This window comes from Stigmatopora nigra, chromosome 7, assembly GCF_051989575.1.
Source record: "Stigmatopora nigra isolate UIUO_SnigA chromosome 7, RoL_Snig_1.1, whole genome shotgun sequence".
Classification (NCBI taxonomy): Eukaryota; Metazoa; Chordata; class Actinopteri; order Syngnathiformes; family Syngnathidae; genus Stigmatopora; species Stigmatopora nigra.
The window spans coordinates 9,998,075-10,019,835 of record NC_135514.1 but is presented as its reverse complement, the minus strand read 5'-3'; the positions used below and the strand labels follow the sequence as shown (position 1 = coordinate 10,019,835).

The window sequence follows — 21,761 nt, the reverse complement described above, 5'->3', positions numbered from 1 at the left end:
ACAATGTGATATGTAATTATACCAAAGTTTTTGGGTGGTTGGGTGTTTTTTTTCCTTGCGTGATTGTTAATGAGTGTCACCTTCTGTGTCTTTTCCCAATTAGAAACTGTCTATTTTTTTCCCTACTTTTTTTCTGTTACCACATTTTTTTTTGCTTGCACTTTGCTTCAATTGGCATGACAGCAATGATGCATAAGCAAAGTTCACGGTTGGATATATTTATTTTTGAGAAAATCAACATACAGCCCATTTACGCATGAACCTTGCAACGAATCACATTTGACAAACAGCTCTTTAGATAAAAATATTTACATCATTCATGACTTGGTTTTAAAAATACATTCGACTTGTTTTGATTTTAAATTCACAGGTTTGCACTTGTGGTGTTTATCTTAAGGGAAATGCAGCATTGTTTCCAGCTCGTAGCCTATTTAACTACAACTGATTAGCATTTTTACAGCATGATGCTCTTAAAAGTAAATAAAGTGAACTAGCAGCTGCATTGACTGGAAAAGAGATGAACAGTAAATTCGGTCTCAGCGTTTAAACGCAGTCTTTGGTTGTAAAATTCAGCATGGATGAAAAAAAGAAAATCAAGAAGCACTTGAGGTTAGTAGCTAACTTTAGTTTAGTTATTTGAATATACCAAGATTTATAATTATAAACTGATCTTTAAGGTCAGTTTTGAGTGGTGGAATCATTTTAGATTCCAATTGGCTTAGAATAGGGACTCATAAATCCAACTGACTTTAAACCGTAACTGGTTTATGTGTCCTCTACCAGTCAAAAATGTCATCCATTTTTTTATTCCTATGATAAAATAGTTGTAATGATAGATTCCATTTCACATAAAGATAGGGCCAACCTCCCCAAATGATTCCTTTACTAGTTTTTAAATCTGAAGACAGAATAATGAAAAAAAGAGGTGGTCAGACCATGAAAAAGAGACTTTCCAATAGTAAAAAATTCAAACCACTTCGAGAACCCCAATTATATTTCAAGAACATGTCCATAGAGGTACCTTGAGGTAGCTAGGATCACGTCAGTCAATTTTTTTTTAATTTGTCCGTCTTAAAGCTGGCCTACAGGTTCCTGAATACTAATAAAATTCTCATAGTTCAGGAGTGAAATTCTGCCTGGAAAAAAAATGTATCTAAAATGACGCAAACTGTCAATTGTAGTAAATGTAAGAGGTTGGAGAATTCAGTGGAACAGCAGCAATAAATTGCAATAACAAGGACTCTGTTATACCAGCATTCTTTGAGAGCACTAAATCCACAAAGAAAGAAAAATTGAAATGTGGAAAAGTAGCATTCATTACTGCTACTTACAAGAATGAGAAAATTATTACCCGCACGAAATCGTTGGCGCGGACTGCAAACTTTATCACGAGACACTTCACATCTTCAGTCCTTTCTATTGAAAAGCAATGTAAAGTTTTTATATTCCTTCAGCCGGTCGGTGAAGTCGTTGAATTATCTAAATGTGTCAAATTGCTGAGTTTAAAGGGTTTTGTGTAAAAGACATTACTTCCTAAATAGGAGCTCTTCTGAGAATTTGCTAAAACCCTGCGAGTGCGTAAAGGCTTTGCAGCAATTAATTAAAGTCCTAATTCAACCTTGTGGTTGCTTGCACTTGGATGGACAAAATTACAGAAATATGTATACAAATAATAAGTGCAGAGGGCACAAAATATGTCTTCTGCTCAAAAGGTTAACCACATCCCATTTCATTAATTAAACAGCAAAATGTGGTGGTAAATATTCAAATATAATCCCACTCACAGGGGAGAATTTCTGCACATCAGTTACATCCTTTTTATCCTCCACTTTCATCATGTTGTTTTTTATGTCGCACTAGAAGAACATAGTAAATGCCACTGTGAATTGGGCAAAAACTACAAAATGGGCCTCACGCCTGAAGTTAATTGGATCTCCCCCAGTTGATATAAAATTGACTTGTACAAGCTCGACCTTTGTTTCCATAAATCCTGGAATTGTGTCAAAAACTGCCCGGTCAGGCACAAAATCGACTGTGTTTGTCAGAAATGTGACACACAGAGTGAGGCAATAGCAAACAGTAACGAAGCAACGAAGGATGGGATGCCGTTGTGCAGTAAAAGTACAAAAAAACACAACAAGAAACCACCAAAACACCCGCAGCACTGAAATATAAATAATAATGTATGCAGAAGCATCCTGCATGGATCAATAAGGTTAAATAGACTTTTGCTCATGTTCTAAGACTCCACAAAACCATTTTAACGCCTATATGTCTAAAACCTTTTAAAATATAGTTAAAATACGATAACTATATTGTTGCTCAGGCCAAATATTGGAGTTTTTATGTAATGTTTTCCACCATTTGTGTAATTCTAAAGGTTTTTGATTGTCATCACTTATTAGTGAGGCTGGTCTCATTACTGTACTGTACTGCATTATCTATGCCTCCTCCACCTTTTCCTAATCTCCCCATTCAGATTTTTTTACATAGAAAAAAAAACTAAATTTAGCTGCAGAGTACAGAGCAGCTGTTCCTTAAAAAAAGGTACAAAGCATTTTGTAATGGAGGAATCAACAGCACAGAGTTGCTTACAGAGCTCTGCTATACAACCATGGCAGGTACAAGGTATTCTACTATTCTCAAAGTAGCTAAAGGTGTTGTTGAAATGTATAAAAAATGACAACAAATCATTAGGGGAGAAGACAAAAAGAAATTTTCAGTGCAGGCTTCGTTTCGAGTGCATTTTTCAGCTGATTGAATTTGGGGTGTGTGTGTCGACAGAATTAACGTCAACAAAGTGAGCCCTTGAAGCCATAATAGGGGGCACAATGTGGTGCTCTTAAGTGCTTGGTGAAGAGGTTCTCCAAAAGGACAATGGTGACTGTTCCGATTTGGAATGATACGGCAGAGCATCTGATAAGTGATCTGATAAGCCTGTCCTAGTTTTCCACTACATCGGAGTGCTCCGACACTTGACCTACGTAGAATAGATCTATTTTGACCAGGCCATTTCCTCAAAAACGTGAAGCACTGTGTAACAGGTGTGAGGTGGCGTCCCTACAGGAATACTGTATGAATTAAGTTACTTTTTTTTAAAGCAGCGTCTAAATGTGACATTTTTAAGCAGCTACACCTTCGACATCACTTTGAGTGATATTAACAAAGCCATCCTGTTCGGGTATTTTAGCTCTGAGCCCTGCGTCCAGCTCACCTCTGACATACAAGTCGCCGTTATCTCTGTCAGTCCGTTCCAGCTTGCGATGCTTATGCGGTTCGGGCGATGGGGTCTCATTCTGGGTGAAGACAGCACGGATACGCTCAGCGCACACGTTGGCCGCTTCTCTGGTCTCCCGCGAGAGCTGCGAAAGGCTGAGGAAGCCGTGGGGGAGGTCGTCCACCACACACATGGTGACGGTCTTCCCGACGGCCCGCAGACGCTTGGCGAACATCACCGAGTCATCCAACATGGGGTCCAGCGCGCACGCCTGTTGAAAGCAAATGAGAGGGATGTATCACGCATATTAATGTAGGGGTGAGGAGAGGTGAAGGTAACCTATTGGCTTCATTGAGCCATTTTGAAAATACAGAAGAAACACATCTAAGCAGTGTTGTTTAGTTAACAATAACATTTTGTGTTATGATGACAAACATAACGGGCCAAAAATGGTGTTCACAATGTGTGACATTTGCTTATTCTACACGTACTTAGTCAGCCTTGCAACCCTGATGTATTGGGTTTTTTTGGGTTATGAGAAAAAAAATGTTATGAGAAAAAGTTGTGTAATGTTAGAAAGTTATCAAATTATTTAACAACAAAATAGATTTGACGTCATGACGCATTTTTTGGGGGGAATAAAAAGATTAGAAATGCGCATTATAGTTCGCAAAATACGTCAGCTAAATAGCTCAATGAGTCATGTACAACACAAAATGATCTTGCAAAAAATGCAATTAAATGTTTTCATTTGCACATTTGAACACGCAACGAGGTGGACATGCTGACTTGCCCTTGTTTATTTATTTGAGCTCTTTAACATGCAAACAGTGAACAACAATCACCCAACAAGTATTGACACTTACCACAATGTGCACAGGTGGCAAAGCCTTCAGCATGCTATCAGGGGCCAAAAGCGGTGAGCAGAAGGGGTCCTTGACCACCGGGGAAGTGTGCAACCTCATCTCAGACGGCTGCTCTGAGCGCAGCGGCTCAAAGCCAATGGGGAACTCTGAGCCCTCCTCACCTCCAGGGGGTGGTATGGCTACCGAGGACAGGTCACTATGCAAGTCTGGACGAGTCTCCGAGGAGATAGAAAATTTGACTTCTTCTAGCTGCATTAGATGCAAGAAGAAATAATAAAAGTTAAATTCTGAGGAAGAGGGCGTCATTTCTGATAAACGCAGAAGTAAAAAAACAATAGTGTGACCTACAGTGCTCTCAGACAAAAGCGGTGAACAGTCGGATTTGGAATTATGAGCTCCTAGGTCCAGGCATGTCTGGCTTTTCCCAGGTAACTTTCCGACATGGAAATCTTTAGTGTCCAAGGCTGCCGGAGGATCCACGTGAGGAGAGGAGATGGTGGCCTCTGACACAGATTTTCTCACTGTGCCTGTGATGACAGGGAGAGAAATTCAATCTCAAATGCTTGAATTAACAATCAACTGCTGGCTAGGGGTTGGCTAGTTAGCCAAAAGCCAAGGAAATTTATGACTCCGGTAATGAACAATTACTGTCAGATGCCTTACGCTGCAGTAAAGTGAAATGATATGAATAGATTGACAAAAGCTGAAAGCAACAGGCAGGCCCTAAGTGGAGCCGATGAAAAGATAATGACAGGAATAAAAAATGCAGTCTCTTGTCAGATTTATCCCTTTATAAAGCAGACGTCCATCATTGTACATTGAATCTCTCCAGCTATCAAAGTGGAGCTTACCAGTAGCTTCTGGTTGCACCTCTGCATCTGTGGTAGTTGTATTTGTGGTTCTGTTGGAGTCCAGTAGAGAATGTATCCAGTTGGATGCACCCTGTCGGAAGTCTCGAAGCAGCATTGCAGTGTCCCTCCTCACCATGCTGAGTGTGCTCACCTTCTCCACCTGCTTTTCCGCCTGCGGCTCATTACCTTTGAAGGTAAATGAGGGAATGTAAGAATCATTAATGACCCAAGGGAGGTTAATGGAAAAAATACAAGAAAGGAAGAAAGAAGAATGTAGAGGAAATATGTGAATAAAAGACTATTATAGCCAGAAGAGAATATAAACAAATCTAATTGATGGAATAAAAACAATAGACTATATGTAGGATTAATTAACACTGCGCCCGTTGCCTGTCAACGAAACATTATTACAAGCACTGATTATTTACATGCTGCAATAAGAAGACTTGGAAAGTAATATATATGCAAATAAAGAGTTGCAGGTTTTACAGGCAGAACTCCTGATAGGAGAAATTATTTAAGGAAATAACTACTTTCTAATAGTCCTGCTCACCCCTGTGAGCTCAAACAATCCTCTTTGTGACTAACGTGATGATGATTTACAGCAACAACAACAATCGAACAAGTGTTAGTAATCAAAATCAACTGGGGTTGATATTTTGCAAAATGAATGCAAAGAGACTTATAAAGAAAGATTTCAAAATACATTTAATTTATATAATGATGGGTTGCACTACCGTCAACATAAAACATTATAAAATCTATTTTCTGGGAAAGAAAATGAATTATGTCAATCACAGAGTAATTCTATAAACAAACGACATGGTAGACACGTACCTGCATAGGCGCTAAGACACCGGGAGAGCACGCTGAGTGGCAGTAGAGGATCCATGAGGGTGAGCAGACGAGAAGGCGAGGCATAGGCTGTCAGCAGGGTAGCCGGATAGGTGGCGACTAGGCCGTCTGGCATGCGCACGCCGTAGGCGGCAGCACGCAGCGATGTAGTCACGCACAGGTTGCCCCCGGCACTGTCCCCTGCGAGGCAGACTTTCTCCCCAGTCCAGCCTTGAATGATAAAACCGTAAGAAAAGGTGAGCAAATGTTACATTGCTAGAGGGAGTGAGCAATAACATTCCAGTGCTGCTTTAATTATTGCTTTTTCAATTGATCCTAGAGAACACTTAACATTTTGGTACTGTTTTTATAAAAAAAAAAAATCAACACAATTTACACATCATTCATATGAAATTCTAGATATTTTTTGAAATTCTTAATCAAGATTCCTTGCACTACGATTCACTTGATCAAGGTCTTGTCTGGCACTTTAAATGTTCAGCTCAGTGTGAGTGACTGGCAGATAAACGGAGGGAAAAAACCACTAGTGATTAATGCAAAATAGGGCACATTTTGAACATACCTAGCAGGTGGTGGTTCCTCAGAGCCCAGCAGTATGCATAGAAGCACTCTTCAAGGGCCCGGGGAAAGGGGGCTTCTGGGGCTAGGGAGTAGTCCACGGACAGAATTGGGACACCCAGGTCCTGCGACCATGTCTTCAGATAGGGCTGTACAAATAAGTTTTGAATATTCAGTTTAAGCCATGGAAAATGGTAGTTTCCATATTGAAGTAGAAACATATGAAAATGTGTATGTCTGCTGACAGGCTTAGTAATTGTCTAAAGTAACCTCTATTTTCATTACGTGCATCCCAAACAAAAGATGTCCTTATTTGATGAGAACACAAAAGGGGAAAAGACAAAGTTGCTGCCAGATTAGGAAGGACACCACAAGGGTGTCACGAGAATTTCTAGATGTTAAGGGGACAGCGTTGACACTGAGTGCTTACAGAGCACCTCAAAAACTCAGTGGTGATGACTTGAGAGTGCTGCTGTCAAAATAATTTAAGAAAGCATGGTCAACAGAGGGTGTCCAGTCAGCAGAGGAAAGAAAGAACAATATAATGATGTCAAATAAAAGGTTTCTGCTGTTAGAAATAGTACTCAGTTTTCATACAGTCCTTGATCCATTATTGAATGAATTTTCTACACCACTTAACATCTTATTGAGGGTTGTAGAGAGCCTAAACCTATCTCTGTTGATTTAGGATAAATTGTGCACTATTTGCAAACTGCTTGCCAGTCAATCACAGGGATATATGTATTTACAATGCATATTATGATAGTTTTATTCCTTCTGACCTAATCAAAACAGGTATTTCTAAATGTTAATGTTCCAATTGCGTGCTCAAAATGTCTATCACAATGGAATGTCAATTATAGTTGTATTTGCACAGTAAATTCCTTTGAATTTGGCAACTTGGATTAAAAAAAGATTGAATTAAAATGGTGTAAATGGAGAATCAGTCAAGAATTTGTGCAAATAATTACCTCATGGGATTTGGAAGTCTGAGCCACAAAGCCTCCACCGTGGAAGTGAATGAGCAGGCAAGGGGATGAGGGCAGTCGCTTGGTCTTCAGCCCCAGTGACAAAGAAATGGCGCCCGTATCAGAACGGGTGAGCGATAACAGTGTCTCGCTATCCTGGAGATAGAAAACAAAGCACATTAACAATCCTTCAAGACTAAGTTTAACGAATGACATTAGGACGAGTTGTAAACACGCCATGTTTTACTGCGACTGTTAAAGCCCCACAGAGAGTGGGATTAGCTTCTGTGCACCTGCAGGAGCACGCACTCATTGTGCAAAACAAACAAGGATTGTTGATGAGATGTTGCCAAGAGGCCTTTTTTTTACACTGATTTGGTCGTGTAATTTTGTGAAAGCGCAAAACACCTCGCTGTTTTTGTTTTTAGCGAGATCAATCACTTTGAGGGATTCACTGAATTGCATGTGTGAGTACGTGCCAGGCTCCAAAAGGAGGAAAGTGTGTGTGGGGGAGATGAAGAGCTGAGAAAAAGTTGCACTGACTGTGATGAAAGGGACACGGATTATGTGTGGAGACAACTGGGAAAAGCTGTCAACAAAATTCCAAATCAAAATACGTCTTCTGAATTGGCAAGATTTGCTGGGAAGACTCTACGGAAAATAGTGGTAAACTAGGTCAGACAAGTCTTAAAGATTGAATTTACAACACAACATATTCTCATTTAATGCTGACAGGTAATGCATAAGTAATTTGATTGAACTTGATTCTGTGTTACATTTGTGTTCCGTGACTAAACTATTCAATTCATTTGGATACTAAAATACGCTTCCCCATTTAAATGAAGTGCAATACCAAGCAATTTATCTAAAAACAGCAATTCCTTCATTCCATGTTTACAAAAAATAATTTAAAACCTAACAAAATACTATAAAAAGACAATGTATCAGATTAGGCCAGTTTGGTAAATCCAATTACTGTAATTGTTGCTTTTTAGGGGTGTGTCCTATTAAGGGTTGACTGTAGTCTTACAACAGCTTTTTGAAAGTGTTCCCATTTATTACTCCTGTGGTTAACTGTTAGTGTTCAATAAATTCTTCTTGTCCACAAGTGAGAACCTCTCTCCTTATTTTTTTTGCATTTCTTGTGCGTGGGTTATTTTCTGAAGCTTTCTCATACATAAAAATATTGCCTCGCAGCAGAAACGTGAATAACTTGTAAGTTGAGGCACTGCGTTTGTTGTTTGTGTGTACATGTCAACAAAGTATGAATTTCAATTGTATCAAATTCACATTGATACCAATCTTACACAGCACTCGAAATGTAGGTAGGTATCCAATTTTCCTTTACATTTGGAACAGGGCATATTCTTATCCTATGATAACTGATTTCATTTTTTTTTCTATTCCTGTAGTCAAAAAACAATTGTGCCATTTGAGAGGAAACAAATTGGATTTGAGTCACCTGAGTGAATATCCAGCTTTAGTGTTGTCAGATAACATTATGGCAAATATATTTAGGGAGCATAATGATGAGTACCTGTCCTTCACGCAAGTCATATGAGATCAGCCTCATCTGAACTGGAGCAACACCGATGTGCGAGGACGGCGCCGGTATGGTCACCGAGGCTCTGTGATTGGCTGCCAGTGGGAGGTCAAAGGGCACAGGTGGCACAGAGAGAGCTCGGTTCACCTTGACTGGCACTGACGTGATACTGGCGAGACTCTGCGGGTGAAGGGAAGGGAGGATGAGGCGAACAAATTGAGTAGAGGGGATTGCACGATACAAGCAGTTCACTGGAGACAAAAAGGAACCATATGAATAAGTCATGATTGCAGCAGAATGAATTCTCCTCTATTATTACGGTCTGCGTAAGGGTAGAGTGTTATATGTTTACCAGGAGGGAGAAAAATAGCAGCATAAAGAGTCTTTGGTTTGAGATTGAGGGGTTACTATAGCAAACTGATTTTTGTATATAAATCAACTGGTGGTCAGAAGGGATAACATGTCGTGGTAAGTATTTGAAACAATAGACGCAAAATGACAAACATCTAAAGATAATAAAAAAATAAATAAAGTATATATAGAAAATTGTCATTAAGAAATTGCCTCAACAATACAAGTAAAGGCTAAAATGTCAACTGCAAGGCATTGGGAATTCAAAAAGACACACTGACAGCAACAAAATAGTCAAAGATTAGAGTAAAAAAGATATGCCAGTGTAGCTTTGTTGCTCTGACTAATTTTTGAAGCTTTCAAAGAATATGCCTGTTGCTATATTTCTTTTACTACAAAATGTTTCCAAGTGAGTACTGAGTGAACAGTTAAATACAGCAATGCAAAGCTAATCTATCCATAATAACATCCATAATAATTTGGGGCACTTATAGGTCAAGGTACAAGCTATTTTAGTGACCTTAAGACATGTTTTTTTTTAAATATATAGTATTGTATTGTGACACCGTACATTTTTCTGAATAGAAACAGCACTTTTGTCTTGAAGCAGCAACCACAAACAGTGACAAATCAATTCAGTTAAGTAGAAATGGCTAGCATAACCTTACCGACAACACTTCAGTCTCCGTGACGTTCCAGAAGGTCTTCCAGAAATGAACGTCAAGATTTTGAGTGATGCGCTCAAATTCCGCCCCTCTCAATTCGGGGTCTATGGCATACTTTCCCGATGTAAAAAAAGAGCTGGCTGCAACACCTGAAGAAAGAATGGTGGATGTAAAACAACGGCATTGCAATTTTATTTAGCGACGTGGCTTGTACTGATTCGGATATGGGGGACCAATCAACAGAAAGACATAAAAGGGAAGAATAAGTGAATTGCAGGAAGTTATTTATGTTAGGGAATAGATCTTGAAACTGCCGAGATCTGTCTAAAACACTGAACAATGGCTTTGTGACTCCCAGTACAACAAATTTGTTTCCAAATAAATATTTTATGTCTACTCGACTCGGGGAACGTTAAGGCTGAAACATTTGCTGTGTACAGCACTTGGAGTGGAGGTTAGATCTTTTTCCAAAGTGTTTCCACCTTCAATTGCCATTGAAGCTCGACCAGCCCTGGGCAGTACGATAGAATAAACAACTCCATATAAAAGCCTGTAGGATGGTTGGTAGATTGCCTATTCTATTGACGACTACAGAGTTTTTACGGCTAAATGTTTATCATCCCTATTGGTTCAAGGAAAATGGGCCAAGGTTAATAGGTAAACTCACCATATGCTACAGTACCACTTGCCTCCACTGTGATGTAGCAGAAAGCACAAAAATAATTGGTCTGAATTATAGTCCAACCCTCATTGCAACATTGTTGTAGCAAAAAGTACAAAAAAATTGATCTGAATTATTATTATTTATTATTAAACCTTGAAACATTTTATGTTAACCCCTTCATAATATAAGGACTCCTCATTGTAGTTTAATACAACAGATTTGAATAGAAAAATGAAGATTACTTTGTCGGAAGTGGTTTCCCAAAGTCCCCAATTCTGGTGGCATAAATCAGAGTACCTACTCTATGGTGGAATCATTTTTAACAGATCATCCATGCCGCTGATAAGTCCGAGAATGAACAGTCACATGTTATTTGGCATTTGCTATGATGTGCTTTGATACACAAGCCAAAGACTGAAATTATTCATCGCCCTGGTTTAAGCACAGGGATGGCAATTATCAGCAAACGCAGCATTTCTGAGGCAACTGTATTTGAAGTTAGCTATTACAAACTGTTGCCAGCATTGAATTCTACACTAAACATCAATATTTATCGAAGGTTCTTCTGGCATTTACAAGAGTGAAAAACATTCTGAAATAGGGAGCCTACCGCCGGCTGTCAATTGAGATTCGAAAAGGCTGGAAGAGCATGCAACACATACACAGCATCAAAAGAGGCAAAAAAGGTTAGATAAGGTGAGGGTATAGAGTGGGAGCAGCAAGGTGAGATGAGAGCAACCAGTGAATAAAAATGAAAAGGATGCTGACCAATTCCAGACTGATGACGCCTGTAGTTCTCCCCAAAGGCCACCAGGCCGATGGCGATGGTTTGCAGAGACGGTCGAACGCCTGGAGTGAACTGGTTGGCCAAAGAAGAAAGGGGTTACTCATTATGTCGATTTCCAAGGTACTAGTGCTATTATGCCAGTGAGTAAGATTTTATCCAGTCTGTAATTTTCCTTCGGGCCTGAACAATGTCTCCTTTGTACAACATTGCAATGTGCTCATCGCAATACTCCCACTTTGTTTGAACATGAATATCTGACTCAATCAAAAATAGTTAAGGTCTCACAGGATCTGAGTGTGATGCCGATTGCCTTCAAGAGCTGCTAATTAAGTTTTTCCTTTGATATTGCAAATTTTCAATTTGGTGCCCTTTATTGGTAATCACGTGTCTGAGCGGTCAACACTACCCTAAGCAAGAGTTCCTCCCAGAAAAGTAGATCTTTGAGCAAAAAGGTCTGAAGGATCCCTAACCTAAACCTACCACTTCTACCCATGACTCCAAACCCATCTAAGCATTCAATTATGCTCTCACCTGAAAGCCAAGGCAGCGGCCATAGAAGCAGCCCTTGTGCATGGAGCTGTATTCCCGCACAAAGCTCTCGCTGAGGCCGTGTTCATCGAGAAAGAAGAGGTTCCCGTGGCTGTTGTCATGCAGCATACGCTGGGCCAAGTACAGCAACGCCCGTAGCTGGCACAGGGCATTGCAATAGGCTTCTATTTCACAAGCATTGTGAGCCACACGGAAGAAGATGCTGCGACGGTTGGCGGTAATGTAGCGACCCTTGTGGATGATGTGGAGAAGGCAGCAACGAACAACCTAGAAGACACCAATGCATTTTTATGAAGACAAAAGCTCAAACCATCATCTTGCAATGTATACCTGTGATTGGTAATCGACCAATCACATGGCAAATGACAATCATTTACATTGACACATCATTTAAATATATTTACTTAAATTCCCATACAGTATAATGTACAACCATTAAAAATGTTAAAATGGTAATAAATATGAATTGCTTCCAGTCAGGAATAAATAGAGTTCATAAAGTTTTACACTGGTAATAGTTAAGCCTGGAACAAACTCAATTTAGTTTGTGAAGTGTTCTTGAAACAGATGGTCTATTCTGTTCACATTTGCTTAAAGTGGTGATATAAGCCATAAGGTAGGAGCACATCATTTTCACACATAAACCATCAAGGACTGCTAATTAATTTAGCGGTTTGAGAATTAGTCCGTACATTTGATGATGTGATGCGTGAAGGCTAGCATCTGAAAACCTTGGCAATTTTACCAGAGTATTACTCCACATATTAGTCGGAACTATCGTAGGAATGAAAGGGATTGATTGTTGTAAACAGAGTTATTCAATAGCCCCAGATCATTCACTTGTGGCGGAGCTGCAGCTTTTGAAGGTCGCTGAATTTCATCAATAACCAGGAGAGCTAATATCCATTGCATAGAGCATTGGGATTTTATGAGGAAATTATTAGCTATTATTGAAAACAGTACAGTATATGTAAAATAACTGTTAGTCTGTTATATTATATTATTTTAAAAGGTTTAGTTTTTTTTGTTAGGGTGTGGACTTATGCAGAAATAGTTTGACACCTGTGCTCTAAAATGTTTTGTCAACAATGCCAAATATTTAAGTTCAATTGGGTGAAAAAGTATATGTAATGTGTTGGCTTTAAGATGTTGAATCGGCAGTCCCTGTAAGGAATCATTGATTAAAATTATTAATATATATATTAATAATATAATATATATATATAAGTATTTTTTTGGAGGGCTTCAAAAGTAGTCAGTAAATACATTACTCTATTGGCATGTAAAATGGCAGCACACCTTATAAATATAAGAAAGTAAGATTTATTTTACGATGAAAAGACTTTAGAAAAAAGAATTCAGAGGAATGAGCATTTACCTTTACGAGTGAGCGATAACCATTGGCTGGAATGTGTGGGTCAAAGTCAAAATGGTGATAAACTGCAGTGAAGCCAGAAATGATGGGTTCCAAACTGCGGGCATGCTCCTGGATTAGCTTCATGGTGTCTACAAGGCGCCGAGCTGCATCACTCTGCGGGCCTTTGGCCCCTCCTGAAAAGAAGGTGGCATTCTCCTCACAGACGTTGTAGAGGGCCGCAAAAACAGCTTTGGTGTCCATCACTGTGAGAGACAAAGACAGAAAGTCATATTACTACTGGAACTACTGTGGCTGTGGTGACCTTTTTACGTATGTCATTGGTATTTTAAAATAGTAGCAAAACATCTATTCCTGGTGGAAATGATCTGTGTGGACAACAAAGACCCCTTTTGTTCATAAGGGTAGTTGAGATCACAATGTTGGTCTTTTTAAGTTAAAACCAGAAAAATACTACCCTTTTAAGTTCTAGATTGCAAAAAGAGATCACAGAATGCCTTCTCTATCGTTGCTTCGATGTGGCAATTTTGTGGTAAATTAGTTTGAGAGAGGCTAATGCTTACTTAAGCGAGTCGGAGAACTAGCACCATCTAGTCTATACTCATAATGATGGGAAAACAAAAGAGGAAACATAGTTTAAATCCTACATACTGAAAGCCAAATAGTTGCGTAAGGAACAAGAGGAAAGTTCAGAGGCTTTGTTTTGGTTACATGACAGCTAGACAAAAACATCGAAACAAACACTAAGATGGACTCCCACAGGGATGTACACAATGGAGTCATCCAAAAAGCTGGAAATGTTTTTGTGATGTCTTGGATCAAAATGCAACATCGACAAAGGCCAATAATGCCATGCACAGATAACTTTTAACCTAATTGTACACTCTCAGGGACTAGTTAGGCCAATATGGGGGGAAAAAAACCTAACTGCATGTGGAATATTGTGGTCATTGGGTGAAATATTTTGGAGTCTAATTAAATTATAAATGCTTGATGATCAGATGACCTAGTAATGACCACAAGAACTGCCACAATGTCAAATGACATCACTGCAACGAAGATACTCAGCTTGAATGTACTCATCGTACACAGTCAGTTTTTTAAAATTTCACACTTAGACCACCTGCCACTAGCCGAGCAGTTTATAATAGCCGTAAACACACAGCTCTTTTGCTGAGTGCCTATGCTATAATGACGTACTACCCACGCTGAATGTTCTAATGGTAGAAAAGGGCATCATGAGTCCTGCGGGTACTGTGCAAGAGCTGTGAAACTAAATGGACAAAAGTGTTTTTATTTTCATCCTGCTTATCAGTCACAGATGTGGTTAGTTTTACCCCACAAATGCCTGCAAATCCAACTGTAATGAAACAGATTAGTTAGCAAAGAAGCAACAAATATTTGAGATTTTTGCACATCCCATGACTTGCTGGTAAGACAAACTTTGTAGCATTTATATTATCCATATAATGCTGATACAAGGTTAAAAAAAATCAATTTTTTACAGATAATTTTTAAATGTGAAAATATACCCAATGGTCATTCAAATGTAGAAATAAAACATAACTTTCTATTTAAATTAATTCATTGGGAGCATTTTATATCTTTCCAAATAACAAGAAAAGAAAGACACTGAAATGTTTCAAAATTATTATTAAGATATGTTGTCGTCATCCTTGAGCTCAATTAATTATAGAAAAACTACAACGTAATTTTACAATTCTAGATATTTTTGGTCCGTTTAAACTAGGGCTGGCTGATATGGCCCACCAATAAAATTTCTGACTCCCCCCTTCTCCTATGTTTAAAGAGTCAATAAGAACAAAAGAAAGAATATTCAAAGCAAATTAAACTCTTTACAGGGCACTCATAGAACTCTGTCATTGACCAAGCTAGAAATACAATAAATTTTGCCTGGGAGAGTTGGCAGAGACTACTCGCTACCAGGCCTCCAATGCACCTTTGTGAATGGTCTATATTATAATACTATCTAAAATCAATTTGATGTATCACTAAGGCATATACTAAGGCATATGATTTTTTTATGAAACAAAGGCCTGAACTGCAATGGATTTGTTTCACCCAAAGTAGAAATGTGATATTTCAAGTTGTATTCTAAGTAAGAAAATTGGTCAGAGCTGAGAACCACCCTAAAAGGGTATGATTATATGCCAAGAGAAAACTGAATAGAATACTTTCTCAAAATAAGAGTCTGTAAAAGTAGCACTATTAACTATTCCACTACTAACAATAAAGCCTAGCCCACTAAAAACAATGACAATGTTAAAACAAATAAATAAAATGTTACCAGCATCTGTGTTCAAGCTTCTGTCCTTGTCGGTTTCCTCGCTTGTGAACGTAGGGAAAAAGAAGAGTATGTGTGAGAAGGAAGGATGGAAGAAGGGTTGACCCAGAGGGGAGAAGAGATACTTTTCCTGTTTAACTCTCACAGCCTTTGTTTTCTTCTGAGTTGAAAACTTGTCAGAAGCTTCCCACTTATAATCTTGTCCACGCTTCACTATGCTTTTAAGGGATTGCAACTGCAGCCCCACTTAAGCGCCCCTGTGTGACAGCTCTTTCCACCATTGGTTGGCTGTTTCAATGTGGGACTCCCTTTGACATTAAACAGAATTGGCAAGCGAAGTTGGCCGGGAGGGCATGAGGAGAAGATAGGATATGAAAACAGTCACATCTTGTTTTTGCTTGCACATTTGCCCCCTGTTCTCAGTTATTGTGTCACCTGCCCACAAGCAGCTCCAGCAACAATATTGATAATAACAATTCATGAATTACTTCTGTTATCACCCCCACATTCTAACAACAAAAATAATAGGGTGGTCACTTAACCAAAAACTGTGAGGCAGCTATGTGAACCACTGTGCCAAAAATAGAAGATTAAAACAAACCTAAACCTCTTACCTCCTATTCACTGGACAAAATTGTCACATAAATTTGTGCCGAGTTTCTCCTTGATTAATGCATATTGATATTTAAAAAAAGAAGGATAAAATACCACTGACTTCTGGTTCAAACATTGTGATTTTGGATTAAAGTTTTAAGATGAACCAAAATTAATTTACCTCTATTTTCGTTCGGTGGTGTTAACAGAGGAAGCATTCGAAACAAAATAACATCTCCACTCTATCAAGTAGTTTGAAAGAAATTGAGCACAGGTAAGGGGTGTTGTTTAAGGACAGGCACAGACAGGCATATAGCTTCTGAGACCTGACAAGCCGCCCTTTTTGACTCCATTTTTAAAACCTGATTACATATACTCAATTATTTTTGTAATCATTCAACTTTGGCATGCTTGTTAAGAGTCTTTACTTTCGCCCAATTGACCAATGGGTTCAGTCTCAAACCCATACCTAGGGGCAATTTAAAGTGTCCAATCCATGTCTCTGGAATGTGGAAGGAAACCAAAGTACCCAGAGAAAACCCACACATGCCCGGGGAGAATATGCAAACTCCACACAAGACCTGGATTTGAATCCAGGACCCAAAAGCTGTGAGGCCGACATGCTAGCCACTCAGGCCAACGGGTTGCCTCCCTCTTGTTCAGTATATTCAAAAAACACAATGGACAGGTTGCATGCTAGTCTGCATATCCACGGTATCATTGACACTATACAAAACACATAGAAAGACTATACAACAGGAATATATAATTCCTTCCCCTAAAAAATTGCTATATTACTCCCATTAACCCTTTGAGTCAGGCAGGAAACTTTTTTTCTTCTCTATCTGTATTACACTGCCCCCTAACGGTACAACAAATTTAACGGTAACGCACTGCTTACGTCGAGCCGTAATCACACAATTGCAGGCCCCGAGAGTATCCCAAATGAATTGTTTTGATCAATTGTTTAGTGAAGTACTTCTATTCAGTCTTCCACTACGCATTAAGTTTTTTTTTTCTGCAAATCCCTTTTTGAAGGAAAATAATTTGACTTCCTCATCTAAGGCTTTGCAAAGGGAAGCTTCGCATATGCAATTGTGTTGCAGGGAGTATATGTGCACATAGCTATTGTTGCGTGCTTCCTGTTGTTCATCTTACTTTTGTGTGTACTTCTGGTACAGAGGTTACTGCTTTGTGTTCCAAGTAGGCTCTTCCTTTTTTGCTATTTTTAAAATGTCCTATCATGTGGCGAGTGCATGTCGGGCAAAAAACTGATGACAAATTGGGTTTAGGTTGGCCTTTTCCCAATAGAGATACTTTATAAAAGTATCCCCTCTTGTTTTTTTTAACAATGCTGTTACTTTGCAACATTGATTTTTTTCTGCCAAATGGCTGAGTCAGGATTTTTAAAAACAAACAAAATAAAAAAAATACCAGGCCCTTCACATTAACCTTTGCTCATACTTTTACTTCACTGTCATCTGTTGTCAATTGGACACAGTAGCACATGACTGCCACCAACTGATAATGTACTTCCACTGCAAGAAAACCAAGTATTGATCGGTGGATTTGTTGAAGTGTGCTGTTGATGTTTACTGGAAAGTGTTTTGCATGAACTTTAACACCAAATTGTGCAAATATGATAAAAGAAAACAATTAATATCACCCGCCAGAGGAACACAAACAAGGCAGTGACGTGGACCGAGGCTGATTCCTAGAAGTTGGACATAAAATACAAGTGAAGTCAAAATAGAATGCTAAATTGAGCTGAAATGTGTTGTCATTATTTGTGTGCCATTGACGGCGATGTGCATCCAATCAATGGCAACTAACGAGTTAATCCTGCAAAATGAAAGGCGAGGCACCCATTCACGCATGCATGCATGCATGCACGCACACCACAATGTACTCCAGTATACCTTTGGAAGAAATGAGTCACTTATGGGGAAAACCTCATATGTCGCCACTCCTTGCTTAAAATAGCATTTGCAACAAAAGTTACACAGGAAAAGACATTTTACAACAATGTCCAAATCTGAATGAAAGTAGTAATACGAGGCGCATCCTGTATGACGTCACGGTATACGTCCCCACTGAAGAACATGACTATGATGATAAACACGCAATCCCACATATAAAAAAGGCACAAAAAGGGACGTAACCCTGTCACTTTCAATAATGTACCTGCTCAGATGAGTCCTGTCAGTGTCAGTGGCTGAAAGTAGGACACAAACACATTTAAAAGTAGGCATAAATGAACATGCCAGGACACTACGAAGGGTGAGAGGATGCTCGTTGTCATGAGCAGGAAAGGACAAGGAAAGGGAGGCGATTGCTTAAAAATGTCCACAAACAGAAGAGGAATGTTTGACCAACAGGGCGAGATTTTTTGTTGAACATAACTAAGTGGATCTTAAAATCCAGTCAGTGTAGATAGCGGCTAAGCTAGTATGGAGCTTTAAGTACAGTGTGTGTTTAGGGGAGGGCTTGAAGGGGACGTCATTTAAAGATCACAAAGGAAAAAAGATGGACTCACCCACTGGAGCCTCTTTGAGTTTGGAAGATCGTCTTCCATTGACAACTTTGTCGAATTTTCCGCTTCCACCGCTTTTCTTACTCGACGCCATGTTCTCCCACTGTTGATGACCCGTCGCCTCTCGCAAGTTGTCCCACTACCTGCCTTACGGGCACGGGAGGCTCCGCCTACGACTGTAGCCAATGAGAGGCTATGTCTCATCATTGCAGCCAATCAAAATATGTCCGTTGCTTGGAAACGGTACCGCTGGCGTCACAGTGCTTCAACAATTGATATGCAAATAATTTCTTTAAATAAAAACTAGTTTTAAATAGATGGAATTATATAAAATTTAAAAGGTTTTACTTTAAATGGAATAAAATAGAATTTAAATTAGTATTCAAATCTAGAATTCAAAAGATGGAAGTAGAATACTAAGTAAATGATTACATTTAAATACAAAATCATTTTTATGAAAATCGAAAAAAAGCAATTCAAAAGAATTACTAAAACGAGTATATCAAAATATGAATGAGATGCACAGATAAATTTAAAATATTCAATGAAAAATATTTAAAAATATCACTAATTGCAGGGCACTAGGAGACGGACAACTATTGATGCATACACCCACTCGTAGGGAAAATGTTGAGTGTTCAACCAGCCTACAATGCATATTCTTAGCATGTGGGAGGAAACCAGAGAAAACCCACACATCCCTTGGGACAACATGCAAACTCTATACAGGAAGGTCTGAACCCGCCGGGGGGGATTGAAACCTCGATCTCAGCATACTCAATCGTCAGATTGTATTTTCTCATAAAAGCATTCACTTATTAAAAAGCCCTTTCACTTTTAACCAATCATCAATTTTCCAATGTGGTTATGTTCCAAAAATTGTAAGTGACTCCACAACCAGAATAACGCAAAAGCAAAACTAATGCTTTGCTGTTTGACAAAAAGCTATACATGCAGGAATAAACCCACAAAATATCCAAACAGCACACATACTTTGACAAAGAAAAGCTGCTCTTGAACCACCCCCCTTTCCATCCCTTCCTTTCAAATTATGCATTCTCCAGCTGTATTTCCTCCTGTATATTGGCAACCAAATCCTGGTAGAGGCTGGCTGCCTTGTCACAGTCATCCAGATTGAGGCCCTGTGGATAAAAGTACACAGCCACTAATCATCATCATAATGAAAAATGTTAAGAGTCCTGAAAGGCACTCATTTTGTTGTTGTCATCTTACCCACCTGATAGATGTTCTCTTTTTCCCCCATTGACCTTTTCTCCTGCAGGTAATGGAGTTGCTTTGACTGGGAGGAAGTTAAAAAGTCACATTTAGTGTCGATGTACATTTCGCCCATGTTGTGAGCCCAATGGAAAGCAATCCTGACCTTGTGGAGGAGCATAGCTGAAGGCACCAGCACACACAGAAATAGTAAGACTCCTTCAGCCACCAGGATGCCATCTTTAGTCCTTTCGCTGAGGTTTATAGTCTTCTCCAGCGGAGCTACGGGCACATAAACAGATCGGCAAATTTCAAGTCCAATTCTCATAATTGATATCCCCATTCGCCCCAGTACAGTTGATATTATTCATTTCTGCACCACTTATTCTCCCAAGGGTCGCAGGGGGTGCTGAAGCATAGCCCAGCTGACTGCAGGCACCAGATGGGCACACTCTGAATTGGTGGCCAACCAATCGCAGAGCACAAGGAGACAATCATATCTAGGGGCAATTTAGAGTGCTCAATCAACCTACATGCATGTGGGAGGAAACCAAAGTACCCATAGAAAACCCACAAAAGCCCAGAGAGTACATGCAAAGTCCACACAAGAAGATTCGGACCTGGGATCGAACCCTCGATCTCAGAACTGTGAGACCAACGCACTCACCACTGTGCAGTTTATTAAACACCCTTAAAACAGAAGGCAGAAAATGCATAGTCAACTTTATACCCAAATTCCATCAATACAAGTAAAATTTGCGAAATAGGTCAAGAAACCGTGAGATTTCTAAGAGATTTGCTTCATTACATAAGTGAACCACTTTGAGCAGAGAACACAAAGTGTACAATGTGAACGGCATGAATGGACAATTGGCCTGTTTGGTAAGGGTTCCCATAATCCCTCGGGGAGTTTCATACTGACGCTTGTTTCTCATCAGCGGTTAATGAGATTAGGACGTAAAGCCGCATTTTTCACTGTCAGAAGGACCTCTGCTTATCGTTTGTTCATGGAAATGAGTGGGGCCCTTTTTAATGAGAGCCATCAGCAGAGTGCGGATTACAGACAAGCAAATAAGGATGGCAACACTGACACAACACAAGAGCGACTAACAGGATTTGGGGCTTACAAGGTGTTTGTACACTACCTTACTGAGCGATGGTTACGTGATGGTCCAACATTTTTTATACTTACTATAGACCTGCAGATAGGTACCAGGGGTGAAGACTTCAGTCTTGTTGAACCAGCACTGGTACAAGCCCGAGTCGGTCAACTCCACCCCAGTAAATGTCAGGGTCCTGCAAGTGACCCCTGCGTGCACCCTCTCACCGACGCTCACCCGGTCAGACAAAGGTACCAGAAACGGAATGGTGGTACCATTTGCGGGATAACCCCGTGTGAGCCAGGAACTTTGGAGAGACGCAGAGCCAGCTCGATAGCAACACTCCAGCATGGCCTCCTGGGACAGATGGACCCTCAGCCAAGGCCGGTCCACCTCCAAAGACAACTTTCCATTGGTTAGGACCCCTATGTACAGAAAGCTCACTTAACATAAAAAATAAAAACTTTCCAATTGGTAATAATGTTAATTGATGCTTTAAACAAGGTATGTTATTGCTAATTAGGAAACGCTTATTTAAAAAGGATATCTGATTTACCTGCCATGGAGTAGATGATAAAAATGATGCGGACTGTGGCCATCTTGCTCGTGAAAGATCTTCTATCTTTTATAGTTCAACAATTTGTAGCCTATTCTTGTCTCAAAAAAACTGATGTTTTTCTGTCAGGATTTATGCTTCAATGATCAATGTGGTATTTTTTAAAAAAGTAACAGCTGTATGGAACTTAGAAAAAAAGGAATTGAAAA

At 39.5% G+C, this 21,761-nt stretch overlaps 2 protein-coding genes across 6 annotated transcripts; both read right to left on the bottom strand.

The window, feature by feature from the left end:
• Positions 1 to 202: 202 nt before the first annotated feature.
• Positions 203 to 18,835, bottom strand: lipeb (lipase, hormone-sensitive b). 5 transcript variants are annotated; one of them, XM_077720395.1, is made up of 16 exons: positions 18,685 to 18,819; positions 18,333 to 18,363; positions 15,558 to 15,598; positions 13,253 to 13,494; positions 11,857 to 12,141; positions 11,307 to 11,397; positions 10,542 to 10,568; positions 9,878 to 10,023; positions 8,853 to 9,038; positions 7,319 to 7,471; positions 6,352 to 6,496; positions 5,772 to 5,999; positions 4,935 to 5,120; positions 4,432 to 4,610; positions 4,084 to 4,332; positions 203 to 3,488 (listed from the first exon to the last, which is right to left on the bottom strand). In XM_077720395.1, the coding sequence occupies exons 1-16, from the start codon at positions 18,773 to 18,775 to the stop codon at positions 3,123 to 3,125; spliced, it is 2,646 nt and encodes an 881-aa protein (XP_077576521.1). In that variant the 5' UTR covers positions 18,776 to 18,819; the 3' UTR covers positions 203 to 3,122. The 5 variants fall into 5 exon arrangements, with proteins under 5 accessions (XP_077576521.1, XP_077576522.1, XP_077576526.1 ...); XM_077720396.1 differs by lacking the exon at positions 10,542 to 10,568; XM_077720400.1 differs by lacking the exon at positions 18,333 to 18,363 and having other exon boundaries at positions 18,685 to 18,783.
• Positions 18,836 to 19,378: 543 nt separating this feature from the next.
• Positions 19,379 to 21,595, bottom strand: cd79a (CD79a molecule, immunoglobulin-associated alpha). The gene is made up of 5 exons (XM_077721485.1): positions 21,553 to 21,595; positions 21,089 to 21,421; positions 20,063 to 20,178; positions 19,919 to 19,981; positions 19,379 to 19,823 (listed from the first exon to the last, which is right to left on the bottom strand). Exons 1-5 carry the CDS (start codon positions 21,593 to 21,595, stop codon positions 19,731 to 19,733), a joined length of 648 nt encoding a protein of 215 aa, XP_077577611.1. The 3' UTR covers positions 19,379 to 19,730.
• Positions 21,596 to 21,761: the final 166 nt, after the last annotated feature.